Below are 19327 nucleotides of genomic sequence, written 5' to 3'. Positions count from 1 at the left end.
GGGAGATTGCTGACCTGTTTTGGATACAGTGACCTGGGTGTCGATGCCTCGAATCTACTCTCTCGTGTTGACAGATTCGAAACTCGAGCCAAGTAAATTCGACTAGAAGTGTTGAGGACTTTTACGAACTAAAGTTTTCGTATTTCCTTTTGGACGAATTGAATGAAATACTAGAAAAATTGAAAGTAAGGATTCTTCTCACCAGTCCCTTTTTAAGTACGATTCTTGTCCAGAACAAAATCGAAATTTTTTGTTTCCAAAACCTCGACTCAATCAAACAGGGTGGAAACGGGAGGAGAAAGTAAAATTCAGAAAGCTAGACTAGACTTCAATAGAAATGTAACTTAAAATTGATTTTTGTATTGAACGGGCTAGGTTTTTTTAAAACTCAAATCCGAATCCATTTCAAGGTATAACAGAATTAATAAAACCACTTAATACTTCAAACGAGTATTCCAAGATGTAGTAAAAATGTCAATATTGTAAGAGGGGTTATGGCTGTCCAACCAACTCCCTCTTTTATGGATGATGAAAATGAATATTTATAGTGGAAATCTCTAGGGTTTGCTATGGTTCAAATTTTTGGGTGGGATTCCACACTCTAGGTTTTTCAGAAACGAATCAAATGGATCCGTTGTCTGCATGTGATTTGCTGCAGATTCGCCCCAAAACGGACCGATTTTCTCTAGTCTTGGAGATTTGTTGTGTTTGAAGTGAGGAAAGGGAAAGCCTTTCCCTGCCAACGACAGAAGGCTCAGGCGTCGCGACAAATTTAGTGTGGAAATGGCAAGGCAAAGCTGTGCAAGGTTAAAGGGACCTGCGTTTTCGCTAAAATTGGAGAGGGGAGAGAGAAAGGGACGGTGGGAAAGGGAGATGAGAGAGGAGGTAGATAGAGTGCGGCGTTTGTTTGTTTTGTTTTTTTTAGGTTTCAACTGATACGAAATAAATGGGCCGGTCGGGTCAATTTTGGTTAATGGGCTGGTCGGGTGAATTTGGTTGGGCTGGACCGGGTAAGGGAATAATGTGGACTGATATAATTTAGTCTTCATACGGATTGGGCTCAGTCATTTGGGCCATTTATTTGGCTGAAAATATGGTCATTCCTCCTTCATTTTAATTATTCTTGGGCTTTTAACTTAATAACTAGTACAATATATATTATGTGAAGACAAATAGTAATTAGTATGTAGAAAGTAAAGGATTTAATAAAGTAAAATTAATTTAACGAGTACAAATCCTAAAATGAAACGATGACGAACCATTTAAAATTTGTGATAAAGTAATACTAGTAATGTTGATAGTAGAATAGTGAAAATGAAAGTAATGATATTAATAGTAGTAAAATAAAAATAGTAGTGAAAATAAAATATTTAGATTGTTAATAAATTCAGAAACCCAAGGAAATAAATTGGAATAAAGGAGGGGCAAAATTGGGTGTCAACAGGATTCATCTAATGTTCCGTGTCTCTATGTTGAAGAGATATCATGGTGATGGTTCTTTATCATTCATTGAGATTCTGTCTTGTTGGATGAGAATTTGTCTTAGGAGGAAGAGCCTATTATAATTCTAGATAGAGAGGTTCGTAAGTTGAGGTTGAAAGAGATAACGTCAGTGAAGGTTTAGTGGAAGAATCGTCCCGTTAAGGAAGCTACTTGGGATACCGAATACGATATGCACAATAACTATCCCCAGCTTTTCACTGAGTTAGGTACCTTTTCCCTTGTTTCTCTTCCTTGTCCGTTCAGGGACGAACGGTTGTTTAATTGGTATCTGATGTAACGAACCACTAGGTCATTATGGGGGTGACTTAGTAAATTAGACCTCCGTTGGGAAATTCGAGGCTGCGAGGGAGTCCGTAGCGTGTTTTTATGTATATGTGCATGTTTAGGTTGCGTCTGTAGGGCCTTGGATTGGTGTTGGGATTTTTGAGTGAAAAACCAGAGCTGCGGGTCAATATGGACCGCTGCAGTAGTTGTGGTACCGCTGTAACGAGTCCGCCGTAGCGGGTAGGTGGTCGCCACCGTGGGAGCAGGAAAAGTTAATGAGGTCCGCTATAGCGGGACTGCCGCAGCGAGAAGTAGACCGTCGCAGCGGTCGATGGGAGGCAGAACTAGCATTTTATATTCTTTATTCCTAACTCATTCCCCACATTACTCCAAAACAGTTCCTAAGAACACTTATGGCGATTTTCTAAGGCTAGGGCTAAAATACTCTTGAAAGGTAAGGTTCTCTAATGGTGAATAAAAGGACTAAAACCCTGGAACTTAAGAAACCCTTGAATAATGAATGAGTTAGTGGTTTTATTATTGTTTATTCATCTAAGGTTACATATTATCATTTCATAGGGTGGGAATTCAAGTTTTAATGGATGAGAATGATGTATTGAGACTTAGAGTTTCATAAAAATGGTAACTTTAGCATAAAAACTGCTTGTAAAGGGGTTGAATTGATTAGAAACCCATGAATTAGAATAGTATGATCATTGTGAGAGAGATCATGATTAGTTCATCATAAGTGATAGTTTAACCAATTGGAAAAAGTAGAAATAAATGGGTTTCCCTTCCTAAATTGTTGTATTGTTTAAGTAGATGATTCAAATACTCATGTAGCGCTTTATTTCGAGACTTTGAACGTTCTGAAGCGTTGTGGAAAAGAAAAGCTCGCGTGGAATAGCTTGCATTATCCCAGTTCTGCATTGAGGTAGGTTATGGTCTACTTGAATTCGACTTTGATTGTATATGTTATGAAATTGATAGAAGAAAACATGATTAGGGCTTCGGACATAAAGTGTAGTTGGAAATTTCTAAGTTTGATATTGATTGATTGATTTTGTGATAAACTATTATGATATGATAAAGAAGAAGTTAATGAATACTCTTCTTGTTGACTTGGAGTAATCCTTTATTCATGCTATTGATGAATTGATTCTTGAGTCTCGAAATGACTTGTGGCATGGTGACTTATGTTCCTTGATATTGATTTATTTTGTTCACATTCTTTATTGATTGTTGGAATGGAAATACATTGAGATGAGAAAGGCACATTTGATAGGGGGTGAGGATGTGGCCTAGTTATAGGCCCGTGATCCGAGGTCAGTTCCGGAGCGAGTGGTACATAGACAACATGGGTCCCCTGCAGGTCATGGCTATTTGGGCAAACAATAACATCTAGCATGTGTATACGGATATGTGACAGAGTTGAGGTAATTCGTGAGTTACGGTTGTTGCGGTGATGACATGGGTTGAGTTACTTTTATTGATTGTTGTTTGTGTGGGCTTATCTTATTTCGGTGTTAGGCGATTCTTGTTGATAATTTCATATGGTTATGTACTGCTGTGCCTATCTGTCTATTCTATTGGTTTTTATGATTTATGCATGATACTAATCTTAGTCGGCCTATGATATTTACCGGTACATAGTGTTTGTACTGATACTATCTTGCTGCATTCTTTTGAGTGCAGTTTGTGATTCAAAGACATCTACCAGACCTCATATTTAGCGTGAGGCCAGTTCCGACAAATTTGAGGGTGAGCTCCTATTCATGCCAGGCCACCTGATAATCTTCTTTATTTGATGTCTACTTCCATTCTAGACATTACTTATGTTATTTCAGACAGTTGTTATTTCCTTAGAAATTTATGTTTTAGAGTCCTTGTACGATGACTTTCGGATCTTTGGGGATGTAATAGTTAGATTGCTGCACTTTTATTTATTGATGGCATGACTAGACAGTTTTATGATTTAATTCTGGTTATCGATTTTATAACTATTTAAAATGGTTTGATAATTGGGTAAGGGATGATTCGCCCATTAGGGGATTATGTGGGTGTCACTTACGGCTACTTGGGTCGTGACAATACTTGAATGAGGCGACATATTTTAGTCAGTGCTTAACTTATCTACGTAATTGACACTTAAAATATGTGCAGAAGTTCTTCTAAAAATTTGTGTTAGAAGTGTCTAATATGAACACTTTATTGTGTGTTCTGGTGGTCAATTGAAACAGTGAGTTGCTTGGGTGTCTAAATAAAATTCACTGACAAATTTAAGGAATTATGCTTGTTTCTAACTTTTCATATTCAACCTTAGACCCCTCATTTTATTTGTGCACGTTCTAAAATATGCTTCTGACACAAAAGTCTGATAATTTTTTTACTCTTTATTAACAAATTCTATGTTGGATAAAATTATAATTTAATTATTTTATTGGTATTTAAGACTTTGATCAAATCAACTAAAATTTGTTATTAAATTCTTTCTTAGTTGAATTATATAGAAAGCTTTAATATATAGGACTATAAAATCAAATAATATTTTCCCTGTATAAATCATTCTCTTATTTGAATTATGTTTTGGCCAAAATATCCCTTATCTTTGTGGATAGATCTAACTTTGTCCTCTATATACTTCTAATAAGTATCATATGTCCTTTAAATTTGTAAAATTTGAGCACATTTAGTCTATGTGACAGAACATACACACATTTGTTTGAAAGCTAACAGAGATTAAACACATGACCCCTGCACATGAGACTTAAAAAGAAGAAAATCACTAGTTCACACCAAACAAATCAATGCCTTTGTACCTTCAAGAATCCTTCTTCATATAAGAGAACATCAAAATCCAAGAAGTTCACACAATGAGCAATATCTAATTAATATATGATTTTTTTTAAAATTACATCTGTTGACTTACATGGTACATAGTTTATTTAATTTTTGAACTATGAGTCAATATAGGTAAGAGACCTAGTGAGAGTTGAAAATTTGAAACCAATATGGAGTTTAACTATTGATGCTTCTTTTGAATATTATGAGAAGGTTCTGTCAAAGCAGCTAGATTACCCTAAAAATAAGACATAACCCTAAAAATATAGTGTTCAAAAGTTAAATTTAAAGGACAGAGTTAGATTAACCCTAAAAATAAGATATAATCTTGGCCAAAAACTCTGAATGTATACCAAAGCAGCTAACTTTAATTACCAAACACAATTTTGCTTGATATCTCTTCTTTCAGCACCCATCCCCTTCTCTAAAACCCCTTACTCCTAGAGAGATTGTTGAGATTATAAATAGAGCATAGGTGTCTAATATTGAACAAATAAAAAGTACTAGTATTAGGTCTAAATTTAATTTATGTGCACTTCAAGGGCTTTTGTCAACAATAATGTAATAAATGGAATAAATACCAAAGCAAGCTAATTAAAATACCAACACGATCCTGCGTGGTATCTCTTCTTTCAGCCCCTCCGCAGGCAAAAACCATCACTTTTTTCAAAGTTTATATTTTTTACGTAATTTTTAAATATATAAATTTTAAAATTTAAAATATTAATTTAATCTAATATAAGTTAATTTCAAAATTTAATTAAATTACCATTCGAAAAGTATTGCATAAATTAAAATGGAAGAATTACTAACTATGCTCCAATGTTGCAAACTTAGAGGACATATAGTGTTCAGAATTAAATTCAAAGGACAGAGTTAGACCAACCCTCAAACATAAGGGACAATTTTGGCCAAAAACTCGAATATATACCAAAGCAAAAACCAATTAAAATACCAAAAAGAAAAAAGAACAATTCTTTGTGGTATATCATCCTTTTCTCCAAAAACCCCTCAAAATCTCAAAACGAAACCCTAGTAATCAACTGCCAGCCAAAAAACAACCCAACCATGGCAACCAACACCCCAAATCTGGAATGCCGGATGTACGAAGCAAAATACCCAGAAGTAGACCAAGCAGTAATGATACAAGTCAAAAGCATGGCTGACAGTGGTGCTTACGTTTCCTTACTCGAATACAATAACATTGAAGGAATGATCCTTTTCTCTGAACTGTCACGTCGTCGTATTAGGAGTATTTCTAGCCTCATTAAAGTTGGCCGTATTGAGCCTGTTATGGTGCTTAGGGTTGATAAGGAAAAGGGTTATATTGATCTGAGTAAAAGAAGGGTTTCTGAAGAAGATATATCGGGTTGTGAAGAGAGGTATAATAAGAGTAAACTTGTTCATTCTATTATGCGTCATGTTGCTGAAACTATGGGAATTGATCTTGAGGTATGTTTTTTTTTTTAATCTTTGGTGGTAAAGGAAGTTACTTTTGTATGAAGGTATTTATCTAGATATTGAGTTTAAGTTGTTATTTTGACTTTTTGTACTTCCCACCGTTTCAATTTGTTTGTCTAGTTTTTGACTTGGCATGGAGTTTAAGAAAGTAAACAACACTTTTGAATCTTGTGGTCTTAGATTAAAGATGCCTAGAATGTATTTTTTTTTTTTTTTTTGGAAAATTAAGCTCTGTGTTTACTGGGAAGGATTATTTACCCAGTTTAGTCCATTTTGGGAAAACCCGTGTAAGCACTGCTGCGAGAAAAAGTTGGTTGTGCGATGTAAACGGAAAATATGCCTATGTAGGTGTAATATATTATGTTGCGTTGTATATTTTTTGTAAAAATCCTTTTTTTGTTTACCCTGTTACTGTATCTTTGGTCATAAAGAAAGTTACTACTACCTTTGTTATCCTTCCGTCCCAATTTAAGTGTCTTGGTTTGACTGAGCATGGAGTTTAAGAAATAAAGGGAGACTTTTGAATCTTGTGGTCTAAAGATGTGGATAGTCCTTTAAATCTTGTGGTCCGTAAACTTGCTGTGTAGAATGTTGGAATTGAAAAACTTACTAAATATAGAAAGAGACACTCTTTTTTGATGAAGAAAGAGACACTCTTTTTGGGATAAATCAAAAAGAAAAGTAAGATAAGAGAGTATTTCATATGAAGGTGTTTATCTGGATATTGAGTGTAAGATGTTATTTTGACTTTTTGTGTTATATTAATGATAACGGAAGGGGAATATTGATGTAATGGATGAGAAGTTAGCTTGATTAGAAGACACGAGATCCAAGTTTAAAATTTGGAATACTTTAATGAATTTGAATTATTGCAACATCTCTAAATGGGAAAAGTGTCATGTATATTGAAACAAAGGGAGCACAACATTTGATTGAATTTGGAATTTCAGCTGATTATGAGGTCTGCGGATATTAGAAATTATTGAAGTGTGAAGCAAATGGGACTGAGATACTATCATTGATTTGGCATTTTTTTTGCACTTCCGTTCCGATCTTTGAATGGTGTACTGTCCTAAAGATGAAACAATAAACCAAAATTTAGAGCACAGAGAAAGCAAAGGTTGGTTTGGCCGAACATATGCATCAACAAGGCATCTAGGTGAGCTGCATTTTCATCAAACTTTGTGAGGTTCCCCTGGGTTCTCCAAAAGTATGAAAAACTGGAGGACTTTATACCATCCACTCCGTTGTGGTATATGCCAAATGATTCTTACATTTAGGTTTTCTTGGATAAGGTGCAATTGCTCTTTTTAGTTTTAAGCAGTATGATAAAACAGATTTCTTGTAGAAGAACTCAGAGAAAGAAAACTGTGGTTTGGCAAAATTTTAAATTAGCTATGAGCTTGGTCCTTTGTGCCATGTCTTAAGGATTAAGGATAGTAGGGGTATATGAAGGCTCTTCTAAGATAACAGTTGTATGTTACAAAAGAAAAAGAGTTTTAAGTTTATGTTTCCATTATCAGTTTGTTTGTGGATACCATCTGATTGATTTCTCTTCGTAAGAACTCCAGTTTGATATAGAAATTTAGAAGACATGGATTTGCAAAAAGTATGTTTCACAATTTAGAATATATAGATCTTTGAATTTCTTCATTTGGCTTGTTTATTGCAGGACTTGTACGTTCATGTAGGTTGGCCTTTATACAGAAAATATGGTCATGCTTTTGAGGTGAGAATTTGTATCAATTTCCAGATATTCCTTTTCCCTCTTCTGATTGACAAGATTCATATGGATTTCTTGGTTTTGATTTCCAGGCATTCAAATTGGTTGTCAGTGATCCAGATACAATTCTTAATTCCCTCACCCGTGAAGTTAAAGAAATTGGCCCTGATGGGAAGGAGGTAGGTCTTTTGTCATATCATTTTCTAGGTTAATTTCATCCAATGATGTCAAATAATATTTAATATCTTATATTTTCTAGGTAACTAAGATTGCTCCTGCTTTAACTGAGGAAGTTAAAGATGCATTAGTCAAGAATATTAGGAGGAGAATGACTCCACAGCCTCTGAAGATTCGAGCCGATATTGAGATGAAATGTTTTCAGTTTGATGGCGTTCTTCACATTAAGGTTTGTACATTCGGCATTATCATTTTCATGTTATTATCATTTTCATGCGGAGATTGCATTTTCCTAATGCTGCCATTGCCTATAAAAAGGGGAAAAATTTCTAGAGGTTACATATTTTTTGTAATGTTAGGTTTTTTTTTTTTTTTTGATGATTTATTTCACGTCTGGTGTAGGAAGCTATGCGTAAAGCTGAAGCTGCTGGTAATGATGATTGTCCTGTTAAAATTAAACTTGTTGCTCCTCCAGCATATGTGCTCAATACTCAGACTCTTGACAAGGTAATTAACTGTTTATTGCATATAATTATGGTAGCCTGTTTACTTGAGTAAAATGTTTTTAGTCTTCCCCTTTTAAAAATATCAGCTTGATTTGTGCTTGATCTTTTCTATTGTTCTGAGGACATTTTGGTCAAGCACATGCAGTATACATTATTTATTTTTATAGTCTGCTTGTTATATGCTATTACCTCATTTGCCTTGATTTTGCTTAGGAGACTATTTTCACTTAGTTCTCAGTACTTATTTTATGATTAATGCTTCCACTTACCTATTACAGCTTTATGGTCAAACAACAAGGATGTCTGTTTGGATAATACTCATTACTGTTGTTTTGTAGGATGTGGATCCCTTTTGCTTACTAAGATCCTTCAAAGACCACATCTTCTATGTCGTTTTTTTTCTCCCCTCCACCACAGCATGCTTCCCAAAAATCTTTTGGCTTTCTCTTTGGTTTCCTGTACTTATTTTCAAGTTAGGTGGTGAATGTATATCAACTTGATAGGATCATTCTTTTGATTGTCATTGTCATTTACTCTTAAGTGTGCTGACGCCTGTTCAATGTGTTTTTCTTCTCTTCAACATAAAATATTAATCCTAGAAGTAGCGTTAACATTTTTTTTTTGGCAAGTAAAGATTTACCAAGTGAACATAACAGAGCAGAAAAGAAAACTGGCAGTATTTGGACAACCCCAAAAGTCCATGCAACTCAACTTCCTATACATCCATTACTACTATAAGACTACCTATCCAGTGACTAAAGGTAAAGAAACATAGCCTAAGGATAATAGTTTAAACTCGCCAGTCTACCTTGCAGCCTGCTATGCATTTAGCCTCGATCATGAATCTCTTGAACTATTTGGTTCACTAGCACATACGCCTCCACTTCTTGCTCTTGGAATATTCTTTTCTCTCTTGCCATATAGGATTAATACAACATGCCGGGGACATTCTATACATCTCAACACCAGTGTTCCTCCCCTAGCATGCTGAGAAGCTCCTCTGCCCATTCCATAGGCCTTCTGTTAATCCCTTGCCACACTAACAACTTCTGCCAGATCATAGTAGAGTAAAAGCATGCAAAGAATAGGTGATCAATACCCTCATTTTCAACTTCACACAGTGGACACTTCAAATCATCAATGCTTCTCCATCTTACCAGTCTATCCCTTGTAAGCAGTCTATAATTAATGGCTAAGTAGAGTATGAAACACCATTTAGGTGATTGCAAGTGAGTTTCCTCCATTGGACCCTTTGGTAGTCTCCCCTCAGCTTCTCACACAGGTTCTTGATTGAGAAACTATTCATCTGGGCTACATCATCTTCTGTATAACCTGCAGAAATAAAAGTAGTTTTGGCCTTGAGGATTTTCTGGATTAGCCATGAAGCCTGAGTCACCTGCAAGTCCCAAATAGATCTGCCCTTTAAATAGTAACTGTGCATCCATTGTACCCAGAGTTTCTCCTTTTTCTTGCATAGATTCCATAACATCTTGGCAACAACAGCTCTATTCCAGTAGTACACATTCAGAATGTTAAACCCATCTGCAGTTTTGGGCCAGCACAAGACTTCCCAAGCAATCAATGCTTTCTTTGACATCTCATCCCACCAGTCCAAAGAAATCTTCTACCTAGCGATTCAATGAGGATAGTAGCACTTTCTTTGGCAGAACAAAGTAGCTTAACATTAACTATAGTCACTGTTAAAGCTACTTCTAGGATTAATCTTTTATGTAGCTTTGCTGCTGGAAAGTGAAAAAAGAATGGAAAAATACTTTAGTGGGCAATCGTTGAGCATAGTTCCTTAAAAAAAGTCCAGTTTGAGGAGAATGAACCTTCTTAAAAATTTTAAGAGTAAAGAGTAACACAAACAATTTCCACTAGTTTCTTAATCGGTAACAAGTATAAGCAGTTAAATCTTATATTCTAGACCACTTCCAACTGTTATCACCTAACACATTGTACCATTCTTATTACTATTTCTAGTCTCTAAAACTTATAATTTCAAAGAAAATTCAACTTGTTAGATTACAGATTCTATTTTATTTCTTTTGGCAGGAACAAGGCATAGCAGTCCTTACTAAAGCAATTGCAGCTTGCACTGAGGAAATAGAGCGTCACAAAGGAAAACTTGCTGTCAAGGAGGCTCCGAGAGCGGTGAGCACCTTTTATTAATTATGAGTTCTTTTTTATATTCATCATAATTGTGGAATGTGCTTCTTCGTACCTTTGAGAGACCTTAATTTGATAAACACCATAGTTCAATGGGGATATGAGATTGAGAATTGTGAAATTTGAGACCAGATTAACCATAACACATATTGTTGGTAAATATCTTAATAATCATGTGATGCTTGGGGCAAGAGTCAGAGGGTTCTATATCACAGATGCCATACTTGATTAGTATTTTTACTTAGAAATTACTTCCGATCTAGTATAGCACGGTCCTTGATACATATGTGGATGGAAATATGCATGTTCAACTGAATAAAGCGCGCCTTCGATTTGTCTCTTTGCAAGGCACTGCTAGTACTCGGGATGCTTACTGATTGAGACCGTCGTCCTATAAGTTGGTTCTAAAATCACTAATTTGGTTTTGATTGCAATAGTATAGATGTATATGGGCAGAAGTTTTGCAGTTAATAAAACGGACTTCCAATCCTGATATTTTTACATTATTACAGACTTGTTTTAGGTTTTCAAATAAAACACTATTAAATAATTGGGGAGGACTACATTATTCAGCATATCAATTAGAGCAGGAACTTGTGTGAGTTAGACCCCGTTCCTAAGAGAGTTTTGGAACATCGAATTGACTGGAATTGAATACTTCAACAAGGAACAAGATTAAAAGAAATTAATGCATCTCTGGCTATCTATTTTTTTCTTTTCTTGATTTCTGTTTGTGGCTCTGTTATCGTATTTCCTCTGTGGTTATTCTGATGTGACTAATCTATTCAGGTGAGTGAACGGGAAGACAAATTGCTTGCCGAACAGATGGCTAAGCTCGGTCGCGAAAATGAGGAGATCAGTGGTGATGAGGATAGTGAAGAGGAGGAAGATACAGGGATGGGAGAAATTGACGTGGAGAACTCAGGAACTGGAATTAGAGAGTAAAAATGCAGCTTGTATGGACGTGGTGGATAACACATTCTTCACAGATGCAGCTCCTACTGAACCTACCTCACCTTTTTTCTTGTCCTTTTTGTAGCCCTTTGCTTGCTTTGGCAATTTTCCTTGACGAGCATTTTAGTTTTTACATAAAATCAATCTTGATATTTAAGTTTGCGCGGCTATTTGGTAATTCCAAATTTATTGATACATTTTGCAATGAGAATGAAAAACTCAACACCTTGTTATCTCATTTCTTGTTCTCATGAATATACTTTCGGGATAGTTGTTTTTGATATCCCTTCTCTAACAGATTGGGGGGATTAGTGTCGAGCGATGGTTATGATAGAGCTGGTGAATGTGAAGCTTAAGTTCATCGTTTCTTTGAGAAGCTTAGAAAGTTGTGCAATGTGTTATAATCTAGCTGATCAGTGTGAAGCTTCGGTCTTATTGCATCTTTAGACATTTGTAGTAGAAAATTCTGCCTCTGCTTCTTTTCCTTGCATATGCTCAACTAGTAAGCAAATTAAGGTCAAGCAGGTGCACTTAGGTGCTGTATACTGACAGAGACTTGGGCACTGAGCTGGGTTGGCTAGAGAAGGTTCGTTTATATTTAAGCTAAGTTCAGCTTGGCTTGGATAGGTTTTAGTTGAAGCTTGGTTTGGCAAGGTTTCTATTAAAGTTTGGTTCGACTCGGTTTTGGCTTGAATAAAATTAGGACAAAGTTCGATCGAGCTTTTTTGAAATGAGATTAAATGGATGTCATGGTTAGTGTGGATTCACAGAGCTTAGTCCTAACTAGGTTGGCTTGAATAAAACTAAGTCAAAGCTTGACTTGGTCAAGCCTTAACTTGACTGAGCTTGGTTCGAGATGAGATTAAATGGAACGACCAACCTAACTTACTTCGAATTGAGGCTTGATTGTTTTTGTTGTGTTATTGTTTAATATTTAATATATTCGAGTTTAACTACTTGAGTAGTAATAATTTATACTAGTAAATATTTATATATGTCAACCGCATTTGAATCTAAACTTTTAACTTTTCTGAAGGCTTTACACTATGCGCTAAAGCTAATGTTAAAGAGTTGTTTTGGGCTTGGCTTGAGATGTGATGTACCATAACAAAGCTGGTCTCTAGCTCGACTCGCTTCGGTAATGTAGCAAAGCTCGTTGAGTTTGGTTTGGCTTGAGCTCTCACTCAGCTCGATATTGTAGTAAGCTCGGTTGGAATTGTTTGTGATGTGTTATGATCAGAGCTTCAACTGGCTCATTTTTCTTTCCTCAAGGGGCATATTTTCTTTTTATTGTTTGAATCCTCTGCCCCTGGGTGATGATTTTGGCCAGTATTCAAGGACAGAGCTGGCGTGGTTATTTGATGTGTTTTATTGGTTGAACAGTTCATTCTGCTGCTAAACTTGATGGTGATGCCTATAGAACTGCTGTTCTCATGATCTGTTTAAGCTGAGGTGTTTCTTGCTTTTCATTCAGACAATGTCAACAATGCCACGAACAAAACATACAAGGTAGTTTAGATGTTGGCTGTGATATTGCTTGCTTCAGGGGTCAGTTGCTGGCTAAAGTATAACCATTATAGTAGGAGCTGGCTCACCAACTGATACAAATGCTGCTTCAGAAGCGGAAAAAAGCAGCAAGATACAAGCAGAATTTACGAAGTGAGTAATTAGACTTTGCTAATTACAAAAGTAAAGACACTAGCTTCAGAGCCACTCCAAAGTAACTTCCATCTATGATCGGTGTTCTTTCAGGACCAAACGACATGGGATCCTTGGGAGTCATTTTACAGGTAACACATGTGATAGGGTTTATTTTTCAAGATGCAGTATGCACTAGGATACAGATTTGTAAAGACTATCTTTAAACTCCCAATCTTTCCATCAGCTTCTTTCTAGTGCATGGTGTAAAGGATTCAGTAGAATAAAGATAGTAACCTATGCTCGAATTCCCAGTCGTTCTGTCAGCTTGGTGACTTCTATGATACTCCTCCTACTCTTTTTTCCCCTTGTGGGCTAATGACTGTCAATTTAAGTTAAATCGGAGGCAATCACTTATGGTAGCGTTAGCAAGAATGGTCTCAGCATTTTGATGCCATCAGGTCTTTGTGCAATCTCTCCGAATAATAATAAAACCACCAGCTACTTCCCAAATGAGAGGTGATGGAACTGGAGGCTGCAGCCACTCCATCAGTGAGTATTTGAGGAAACAAATCTTGAAGGTTTATTGAGGAGATCCAGAAGACAGGAAGGACTTTATCCAGAGGTCAATTAAACGCCAAACAAGAAATATCAGCAAAAAATCAATGTAAGTTTATTTCCTGGCAGTTCACATTCTTATTGAACCCTAAAAACTTTCACACAAGAATTAGGGATCAAATCAACTGATGCTATACACTACGATGTGGTCACAGGGAAAGAAATAATCGTGGGAATGGAGCATCTGTGTTGCTCGGACTCTTCAAAATGTTGCCGCACTCGTGTTGGATTCTCCAAAAATGCACTATTTTTGGAGTATCCGACACGCAACCGTTGACATTTTTTAAGAGTCTGAGCAACACAGTTTATAATTTATAACAAGGACCCTCAAACGGAGTCATAATTCACAAAGCTGAAACTGAACCATACAATGGAAACTATAAGGAAGCTGCACAAAGACTACTTGCCGTGTCATTCATAAGCGTTCCATTGGCAGCTGAAACAATCCGAGAGTAGCAACCAACTTCATCCCTATAAGAATAAGTTTGTTCAGTGGTGGCTCCACCAGATAGAACATCATGATCTTGAACGACCATCCACCCACTGCATTTCTGCTGAATTATCAAGGAGATTGATGAACCCCCAATGGACTTCTTTTCCCTCCATTCATGGTCTAAATCAGTAAGCATCAAGCTTGTATCATTCTCCGTCGAAGGCAAATTCTTAGTGGTCATGCTAAGTGGATATATCTTCTTCATAGTAGTCCGAGAAATCGTGATACCTGTATCAGACAGTACACTTACTATAGTCTCTTCTTTCACATTCTGTCTTACCCTTTTTTCAGTACCATTAAGATAGAACTTTATCTTATTCTTAAATTTCACTTCTCTGGAAACTATTGTAGTTAAATTTCCTGAAGTTGAATTCACCCACCCCGAAACCTCGCTCTTCCTCTTCATCTCAACCTCAAACGACCCATCAAGTCCTCTAAAGCTCGAAGATTGCTCAATGTTAAACTTAGGAGTACCATAATCAAGAACTTGAGCCTGAACTTCACATGGCAATGCACAATTATCATCTACCCATAGATGCAAATTCCCATCCACTAACCAAAATGGGATACTATCTGCCACTCCAAGACGCAAAAAGTGTGCTTTATCATCAAGCAGAACCTCCAAAAATGGCGTTAAATCAATATCATAAGATGGAAGATCAAAGGCACCAGTTGAAACCACAGGTTCCCAGAACAAAGGATTGATTCCTCCTGTGAAAACAACCGGAAATGGTACAAAAGATCCCACCAAAATACCATCTATCTTTAACAAAACTTCCCTATACGCTCCATGCCCTCTCTTCGTGGTCAAATTATTCATCTCTATATATGAATCCGACGGATTTGAGTACCAAAACTCATCATTCCCATGAAACGACACATAAATCTCCATCACAGCTTTGTAAGCATTCCTAGGAATCACAACTCTCTGCCCATACAAGCCCGATTCACTCTTAATTCGAAACCAAAATCCATTATCTCCATTTGCTGATACTGGCAATATCAAATCCGCAGGTCTCTCATCCAAACTTCCCAGTTCACTCACATCCATTGAAATCGGATTATCAACGTTACTACCCAATTCAATCCCAGTAACATTCTTAACATCATAGTATACAAAAGTAACACTCACATGATAAACCCCAGTAAAAACATCGTTAACAATATTTTCCAGCATAACAGACAGAGTAATATTCTCCTTAACAAGAATAGAAGTGTACTTGGTAACGTCTTTTTCAACTGTCCAGAAAATCCCGTCATCGGTAGGCTCAGCAGTGCTAGTACGGAGTATCTCAGCGCCGTCAAGCCAAACAGCAGCGATACGGTCGTACTGCTCGCCTTTACAGGACGCGTTGAAATGGAGAACCACATGTGTCCACGAGCAATTGAGGGGAGGAGGGGAGTAAGGGACGGAGACTGGTGGAAGGTTATATGTGTTAGCGAAGTTGTGGGTGAATAAGGGAAGTGTGCAAGATGGAGTAGTGAAGGGTAATGGGCGGGTTATTTCTATGTATGGATGTGGTGGTGGAGTAGGGGAAAGGGTGTGTTTGATGAAATGGGAATGGTGGTGTTGTAGTGGTAGGGAAGAAGAAAGTGGGGAAATGAAGGTGAAGAAGAGGAGGGGGAGGAGAAAAGGAGTATTGATGCAAGTGTGCATTTTGGTAAGGAAATGAACATTTGTTTGAATTTGGGAAAGTAGGAGAGGAGCTGAATTGGGGTTTTGATTGATTTAAGAAAAATGGTTTGACCGCTAGCTTCTGATACGTGAGATGCCTAATAAATATAGTACTGCCACTCATTTTTGATATAGTACTCCCTTTGTTTTACATGCTATTTAGGGCATCTCTAATCTTGTACACCATTTTTACACTAAAATGGTAGAAATTAATTTCAATCCTGTACACCATTTTTACACTAAAATGGTATAAATTAACTCCAATTCATTACATTATTTTTTACACCAAAAAAGAATATTTCTTTTATATTCTTCTCTTTCTTCTATATTATATTATTTTCTTTTATTTAAATTTTATTTTTTATTTCATAAAACTATTCCTTTTTTTATTTTTTTTATTTTTACATATTCATCCCATGTAATTCCTATTCCTTTGTTATATAACCATTTAATATAAAATTATTTTATACCATAAATTTTTAAATAATATAAATTGTAAGCAAATATTATACGTTATACATATTAATGGATAATTCAAATAAAAATGACTTCATTGATAAAATATAATTAAATAAATATTACATGACGGACCTAAATGAAAAAATTTAGATGTAAAATTAATATTATAAAGATATTACATAAAAAATATTTAGGTATATTAGGGACCTAAATGAAAAAATTTAAATTTATAATATGTTAAATTAAAAGTGTTATATAATTAAAAAAAAAAATATTGATGAATAGTAATGATGTTGATGAATAGTGTTACACCAGATTTGGTGCAACACCGTTCATACACCAAAATGGTGCAGGGTTGGAGCTCCAAAACACCATTTTTCACACCAAAATAGGATTTGGTGTAAAAAATGGTGCAAGATTGGAGATGGCCTTAAGAAATACTCTTTCCGTCCCAAGTTAATTATCGCTTTTTTATTTTACATGCTCTTTAATAAATGCTCTTTTCGTCTCAATTTAAGTGTTTTAATTTAATTGTGCACAGAGTTTAAAAAATAAAGGGAGACTTTTGAATCTTGTGGTCTTAAATAAAAAATATGTGTAGTCTTCTAAATCTTGTGGTGTTAAACGTGCATTGAGATTGTTTTCAATTTACTAAATATAGAAAACGACACTATTTTGGGACATACCAAAAAGGAAAGTAAGATATTTAAATTGGGAAGAGGGAGTATTAATTAGGAGGAATATTTGACTACTTTATCCATATTTATGTCTAAATTATAATTTTACTTCATGAAATATTCACTCTATTTATATATCATTTCCATTAATGACAAAATACTATTAAGGGTAAAATGGTGAAAAAATAATTAATTGTGTCTTGAACTTCTAAAACAACAAATAATTTGAGATAACGTTTTTAGTAACGGCAACAAATAATTTGAGACGGAGGGAATACTAATAAATGGAATGAATTATTTTTTAATTAGTATAGACCTCTCGTATTGGATGAATTATTATTAAATCAAATATTTAAATTTGTACATTCAAATATAATAAAACACTTAAATCAAAACCCTATAAATATTACAAGTTTCAAAACTTGCTTTGGGGCACTTTAGAACCCCTAAAACGACGATCCAAACGTTTAGGTGGACTTCATGTAATGAGCCGACATTATTGTACGCAAAAACAAATATTAAGTTTTATATAAAATATTGATATTTTGGGATTTTAAAACATGACTAATCTTTGCCCAAAGTATGAAAAAAAACGTGATTGGAAAGGTAACGCAAAAAAAAAAAAAAAAAAAAAAAAAAAAAAAGCTCCAACATTAACGCACAAAATTAGTGCGTGATTACTAATGTTCTCTTTTTTTTTTTGGTGACCCCATTCACGCACGAAATTCGTGCGTGAAAGACCAAAACTGTGTTTTTGCAGTTTGGTCCTTTCACGCACGAATTTCGTGCGTGAATACTACTTATATTTTTTATTTTTTTTTGTACTAGTTTGATTCAATTTTTTTTTTTGTGCTATTTAAGTCGCGAATTCCTTGAATATCAATGAAATTCTATCCATCTTGACTTAGACACAGAGTCTTCTGCTTGATTTTATTGGATCAATCAAAACTAAGTATTTGACAAAACTATATTTTAGTTGATCGGAAGATGTTACTTGAAGGACTTTGATTGATTTTTACCTTGATTTGACGACCCTCATATTTCACATACGACACTTTTATTTGTTTTGAACTGGGGCTTTACTCTTTAGAATAACATAATGTCCAAATAGACATTGAATTGTGGAACCAATGAAGTTCACTTATCTGTTAAGACCTATATTTGGTTTGCAGTTGGATTTTATTAAATCTATGTAACGACATCAAACTGATTATGTTGATCCACAACCTTAATTTGAATCAAAAGAGGAATCTTGAACTTAAGACTTAAATATTTTACGGACTTGACCAATGAAGGTTTCAAATGTAATATACAAAATCATTATTTGCATGCATTCAATGATTTGTTGGATAGACAGGAAATTTAAACTTTGTTCAATACTTGAATCACCTGATATTAATGGTTGTCAAGATACTCATTTTTGACATTTGTTGACTACTTTCTCGTTACTGAAAATTCCATCAGCTATGACTTATATTCATTTCATAGTTGAAGGTTAGGGATGGCCGATTAATTTTTGATGTTTTGAATATAAAGTGACGAATTACGTCACTGCCGACGTTCAAAATCAAAGGAGCATTTTATAAAAGAAATATGCATGTAATCCACAATTACACGAACTTGTGAAGTTGGATTCAGAGGGTAACAGAAACAACTCATTTTAAACTAAAATGCAATCTGAGATCCAATCCATTCTTCAATAATTTAATTTTTAAGAAATTAAGTTGGAGACCTGGGTAATGTAGCGTAGATGGTTACTTCCTCGGTTTCATTTTATACAATCTGTTTTACAAATAATGATATCTTTATATTTAATATTTTAAATTGTATACTTTTCATTTTATCTTTAATGACATGTATTATAGTCATAGAAATATGAAAGACATATTCTAATAATGCTTTTGGTATGTGCCGAGTTATTTCCATTCTTAAATTTCTTATTATCTAGTCAAATATCAAAATGTAACATAAAATGGAGTGGGGGTGGGGGTGGGGGGGGTGCTTACATGACCTTAGATCTGTCAACAGCCGAACGGCCAAGATGCAATTCAGTAAAACTCTCTAGTCTTCTAGATAAGCACTAACTAAAAGGCAATTAATTAGAACTAGTTAACCTAATACACTTGCACGATCATAGAACTATAAGTCGTTTCTCCTTTTTAATCTCCC

General features: G+C 35.2%; 2 protein-coding genes across 2 annotated transcripts; one reads left to right on the top strand and one right to left on the bottom strand.

Moving 5' to 3' along the window:
• Positions 1–5555: 5555 nt before the first annotated feature.
• Positions 5556–11836, top strand: LOC132637998 (eukaryotic translation initiation factor 2 subunit alpha homolog). Its single transcript, XM_060355001.1, has 7 exons — positions 5556–6060; positions 7742–7798; positions 7885–7971; positions 8052–8198; positions 8372–8476; positions 10531–10629; positions 11434–11836. The coding sequence occupies exons 1-7, from the start codon at positions 5677–5679 to the stop codon at positions 11587–11589; spliced, it is 1035 nt and encodes a 344-aa protein (XP_060210984.1). The 5' UTR covers positions 5556–5676; the 3' UTR covers positions 11590–11836.
• Positions 11837–13887: 2051 nt separating this feature from the next.
• Positions 13888–16106, bottom strand: LOC132637990 (peptide-N4-(N-acetyl-beta-glucosaminyl)asparagine amidase A-like). The gene has a single exon (XM_060354992.1). The coding sequence runs from the start codon at positions 16002–16004 to the stop codon at positions 14232–14234; it is 1773 nt and encodes a 590-aa protein (XP_060210975.1). The 5' UTR covers positions 16005–16106; the 3' UTR covers positions 13888–14231.
• Positions 16107–19327: the final 3221 nt, after the last annotated feature.

Source organism: Lycium barbarum, chromosome 1 (assembly GCF_019175385.1).
Source record: "Lycium barbarum isolate Lr01 chromosome 1, ASM1917538v2, whole genome shotgun sequence".
Taxonomy (NCBI): Eukaryota; Viridiplantae; Streptophyta; class Magnoliopsida; order Solanales; family Solanaceae; genus Lycium; species Lycium barbarum.
This window is presented reverse-complemented; position numbering and strand designations above follow the sequence as displayed.